We start from the raw sequence: 5,622 nt of genomic DNA on the forward strand, positions 1-5,622 counted from the left end.
GGCCCTGCCCCCTCCTGGCCACATGACCTGCCTGGTTGCCCTAGCAACCCCCATCTGTGTTGCTCCAGGGCGCTTCAGCAGCCCCATTCCTCCTGCTAGTGGCAGGCACCCTGGTGCCCTGCTACACAAGTATTATTTTGAGTTAGATTAATCGAATACTGTATTTAGCCGTATTTGAGATAACTTCAAATTGAAGATGCCTCCCCGCCAATAATTAGATTCTATACATGGAACTGTATAAATCTGTTATAATTGTCCATGTATAGAATCTTATTATTGTAAGTTTGTCTTAAATTTAACCCTCCCACCTCTCTGGTAGGGAAAGCAGTGGTGGGGGGCAAGCAGTGGGGAAAGAAGAGGTGAGGGAGAGGCAGCCTGCCTCCTTCCCTTTGCCTCACTTACCTGTCACTTGTCCCCCTGCTAGCTGCATCCATTGATGCTGCTCCCCTGTCTCCTATCCCCTGCCACTTGCCTTCCCTGATACCTGCTCCCCAGCCACACCCCACACCCCAGAGGCTGACCTCCCCACCATTTGCCTGATCCAGGGCATGTCCCCCCTGTTACTTGCATCCCCATCAGTGTCTGTCCTCTAGCCACTTTCCCCCTTCCTCCCCTCTGGTCCCCCTACTCCCCACCCAGCCACTGCTTACCCTATGCAGCAACTCTAGTTCTGGCCTCAGTCACAGAACACATGATGGCTCCAGCCCCAGCCTCAGTCAGTGAGCAGTGGGGCAACAACTCCAGCCCTGGCCCTAATCTCAAGTCACCATACCTCACTCTTCCCGCCACATGATCTCCCTTGAGCTACTCCATGCACCATTCAATCTCCCCTGTGCTCCCTTCTCCAACATCTCATTATCTTCCCAAGATCAGGGTCAGAGTTGGGGCCAGAAATGGGGCCAGACCTGCAGCAGCAGCTTGGCCCAAGTCATATTCAAATCCAAGACAGGGGGTTCTTCCCCTCCCCCACCTCCTATCCTCCCCACTGAATGAGAAAAAAGCCTTGTCTTGGCTTCAAATGAATACAGTGAACTTGTGATAAAGCTTTTTTTTTAATCAAACAAACAAGTTCCCACATTATCTGGAGAACAGAAGCCAAGGTACAATATAAGGTTACTACGTACTGAGCTCTTTTTGAAGGCATCATATTGTGGATGAAGAATATCAGTTAAAATCTGCCATGTGAGCACAGAATTTTGCCCTTTTTAAAAAAAATACCCTAAACTCCTAGGTTTGTTTTCCTCTAATTAGTTGGATTTCTTGAATGCACTAGAATATCAAATGATCCTGTCTAGGCAGTAAAAGCATTTTAAGAGCAAAAGAAGGGAAAGGGAGCAAAGTTAACAATGACTCTAAATGCGCACTTTTCTGAGATAGTAAATCAGGTCATTAATAGCTCTACTTTTTTACCTCTAAAACCAATCAAAAAGAAAACTATAGAAGTTGATAAGGAAAAAGCGAGAAGTTAATTAAATGTTAATCAATATTTAAATTTTGAAATAAAATGAGTAATGCAGTTGGTAAAATAATATTTCATTCGCTAAAGATTTGTGGCTTTTAAAGCTTTTTATTTATTTCACAATGTTAATATCCCTCAGAACTCAGAGTCACCTGAAATATTTTGATGTAAAGCAGTTAGCCACCCTTGACCTTAAATCAGTGGTTATCAACCTTTTCAGAATCAAGGTACCCCTCATTAGGCTCGAAGCACCCCTCAGAAAATGCCAGCTCTTAGCTATCTGACTATAGAAAAAGCAGAACAATTCTTCGGTTGCAAAGAACTTAGAAAGACCACAATAGATCAGAATGCTTTTGACACTATGGAGGGAAGGGAGGATACCTCAAGGAGCCACATGGCCACCAGGGGCCTGGTCCTGATGCATCCTCTCATACACTTCATATGTACTATGACCAGCAAAAGCAAACTGCAGTTAAGGAAAAGCAAATATATTTTTAAGCATACAAAAAATCATATTCTTACATTCAGTGAAGAATGGGAGCTAATGCCATGAGTCAAATGGGCTGCAATATCAGGATCTTTTGCTCTGCCATAAAATATTCTTTCAGCACCAGGAGCAGGGCTTGATGTATTTCGAAACTTTCTTACAACAGGTGGAGTAATAGGCTGGAAGAAAATGGAAATACAATTTTATACAAAATGTGCATGCAAGAAAAGGAGACATACTATAACCCTTTCAATGAAAGTCTACAAAACTTTACAAACTTCAAACATGGAAACTAAATAGAAAGATATAATGTTCTGCAAACTCTTGTTCCTGCAGCCGCTGATGTTTTCAAACACCGGATCACAATTATCAAACCAGCAATAAAAATGCTAGTAGTCACAGTAAGATATTGCTACAATCTCGGCTCCATTACAGCTGGTAATATTATTTACATTTATTCTGAATAAAGACACCTGTTAGACTCAATAGGGTTTTGCCTAATTTATACTGACCCATATACTAATGATAGATACTAAACTGAACAACTTAAAAATAAGCATTTCAAAAGAAGTGGGGGAATAAACTATGAGTAATTTGCTTTTTTCTACTTCATTCCATAGGAGTTATGCTTCTTATCAGCTGTGCTTAGGTCAGCTATTTTGTGTCATGGTATTGTGTACCTGGCTGTACCTACCCACCATTGTTTGCTTTCAAAAGAAGGACCAAGGTCCTAGGAAAGCACAGTTCTCTGAAGAATGACCTTCATAAGAGTTAATAATATTTCTTTGGGCAGGTCTACACAAGATGTGTTAATGCACATTAGCCTAGTTTAATGTGTGCTATGGGTGCGTGTCTATATGTGCACACCCTTATTGCACAGTAAACATGGATAACCATGACTAAAGTTGATACCTGAAAATGCAGGTATCAAATTTAGTCATGATTAATTAACACACAGTAATGCACATGTAGATGCACCCTTTATGTACAAGAGCACAATTTCATAACACCCATATAGCAAGCACATTTGGTCTTGTCCGTGCAAGCTGAATCTATATTATACCATAGTCGGGAAGGATGCCTACACACAGTGGATTTCATAGAATAAACAGAAATGAAATAGAAATGTGCAAAGTATTTCATGAGAGCATCAGCAGTTGTTTATAAACAAATGAGACAAAGTCCACTGAACTACATGGAAAATCATTTTAGTTCTTCCCATCTGAAAACAGGAGAGATGGGCATAAATCTGGAGTGACGTCTGGTTTAAGTAATGTCTTATGTACGTTCAAAATCAGTTTTGTAAAAGTTTCCTGTTATTGCCAGTAGCCATTCAGTTTGACCGATGTTGGCAAGTTACTACAGTTGCTGGCAATTGATTGTCAGCTTGATAAGACCTGCTCTCAGGGGAGAATGCATAACCCCCTGTTAAAAAAAAAACCAGGAGCAGCAAGACCCTTATGTTCCCCGGTGCTCACAGTGTTATGAACACCATGACAGCGGAAAACTTTTCTAACAAGCATGAGAAGAGAATGAAAACAGTGCATATCATACCAGCTGAACTAGAGAGAGAAGCTTTTTTATTATTATTATTTTCATAGTTTCATAGTTTTTCATAGATTGTAAGGGACCTTGGAAGATCATTGGATCCAGCCCCCTGCACCAAGCAGGAAAGATAACCAAGGGTCAGGTGACCCCAGCAAGGTGACTGCCTAGTCTCCTCTTGAAGATTTCCAGGGTAGGTGATTGCACCACCTCTGGAGGGAATTTATTCCAGTCTGGACACCCTGACTGTGAAGTTTTCCTAATATTGAGCCTGAATCGATCTTCCAGGAGTTTGTGGCCATTACTCCTGGTTTTCCCCTTGGGTGCCCTGGTGAACAGTAGCTTACTGAGCCCTTGATGTATTCCCCTAGTGTAGTGGTAAGCTGCTACCAAGTCCCCTCTCAGCCTTCTTTTCCTCAGGCTCAAGAGTCCCAGATCCCTCAGTCTTTCTTCATATGGCTTGCCTTTTAAGGCTCTGATCATACGGATGGCTCTTCTTTGGACTCTCTCAAACTTGTCAAAGTCCTTGTTAAAGTGTAGTGCCCAAAACTCGATGCAGTACTCCAGCTGTGGTCTCACTATTGCTGAGAAAGTGGAAGAATCACCTCCTTGGTTTTGCTGGAGATGCATCGATTGATGCATGCCACAGTATTATTTGCCTTACTGGCTACAGCCTTGCACTGCTGGCTCAAATTCATACTGTGGTCTATTATTACCCCCAGGTCCCTTTCAGTCATGGTGCTACTCATTTTGGTGCCACCAAGCCTGTAGGTGTGTTGGGGATCACTCATCCCAAGGTGAAGCACTTTACATTTCTCGATGTTGCACTTCATCATGGAGATGTGAGGGGCTGGAAGGGACTGTACAGATCATTGGGTCCAGCCTAGATAATCTTTTCCCCTCTGTATTCTTTTTGTACTCTTCTGCTTATTCGTCATCACAGCCTCTGCTAAGGGAGCTGATAAGCACGAACGCTGCATGCCCCCGGAGGCTGGGACCGCCTGCAGGTGGCAGTGGTGGTATTGGCGGCAGCAGCATGGCAGCAGGGAGCAGGGAGTTCTTGCAGGTGCCGGTGGCGGTGGCGGTGGCAGTGGCAGTGGCAGTGGTGGGGGAGAGGGGGTGGTGAACACTGACCAGCAGTCAGTGACACCCGCAGACACCGCCAGCAGCAGTGGTGGCAGCCAGTGGCAACTGGGGACTGCCTGCAGACGCTGTTGGTGGTGTTGGCGGCAAAGGGGGTGGGCTGGCAATCAGCGGCCACCACCGACAGCATCAGCAATCGGTAATGGTTTTCGTAGGGAGTGCACCGCCAATCTCAGGGGGTGCACCTGCACTTGTGTGCACCCCCTACCCATAATGCTGATGTCTGCCCATGCAGGGCCAAGGCACTCACCCTGGGTAGAACCTCAGTGAGACAGCTCCCTGCCGTGTCTCCAATGGGCTTCAACTTCCCTGCCTGCACAACAGAAACAGTGATGGAGAGGGCGCAGCAAGGCGGGGGGGGGGTCACACTGGGGGAGAAATTCACCCTGGCAACAAGTTAATACGGGGGACGGGGGGGCGGAGCAGAGCCTGAATCGGAATAGAAATGCCTAGCTCCACAGCCCAGCCCTGAAACCTGCCCCCGAGCACCCCCTGGGGGCCCTCTCGGGACTCTGGGGCCCCCGGAACTGGGAGCTGAGCTCTGCAAGGGGACGGGGACGGGGACGCGGCGGGGCTCACCCACCGCGGGCAGCTCGGGGAAGGTGTCGCGGAAGCGGCCCTGGTAGACGGGCCGCCCGGCAGGCGCCCCCACCATGGCGGCGGGCCGCGCGCTGTGGATGCGGTCGCCAGGCAACCAGCGCGGGGCGGTGCCGCGGGCGCGGGGCCGCCCACCACGCGCGGCCGGATCAGTGTCCGTGGGTGCCGCGCATCACAGCCCCGTCCCGCGCCTTCGTCCGGGTTAAAGAGCAGCCAAGAGGCTGGATCCGCGGCAGAGCTTTTGCCGGCGGCCGCAGGCAACGCAGGCTTCAGGGCCAGTTCCCCCGAGCGCGCTGCCATTCGGGTTGAGTCCTCTTCACGGCCAGGCCATGCTAGTGTGTAACCCCCTGGTTTGATGCCAGTCCTTGGGGACACGTAGGGGGCGCATGCG

The 5,622-nt window shown here is 47.6% G+C and overlaps 1 protein-coding gene across 1 annotated transcript in view; it reads right to left on the reverse strand.

Annotated features, from left to right (window-relative positions):
• Nucleotides 1-5,320, reverse strand: part of EFHB (EF-hand domain family member B) — a 29,409-nt gene extending 24,089 nt beyond the window's left edge. Inside the window, exons 1-3 of the mRNA XM_019535878.1 lie at nt 5,218-5,320; nt 4,885-4,947; nt 1,982-2,125 (exon numbers count right to left, since the gene is read on the reverse strand). Of these exons, the coding sequence (XP_019391423.1) occupies nt 1,982-2,125; nt 4,885-4,947; nt 5,218-5,289 (279 nt within the window). The 5' untranslated portion in view covers nt 5,290-5,320. The remainder of the gene's footprint in view (nt 1-1,981; nt 2,126-4,884; nt 4,948-5,217) is intronic.
• Between the last annotated feature and the right edge of the window lie 302 nt (nt 5,321-5,622).

This window comes from Crocodylus porosus, unplaced genomic scaffold (assembly GCF_001723895.1).
Source record: "Crocodylus porosus isolate Cpor-Errol unplaced genomic scaffold, CroPor_comp1, whole genome shotgun sequence".
NCBI lineage: Eukaryota > Metazoa > Chordata > Crocodylia > Crocodylidae > Crocodylus > Crocodylus porosus.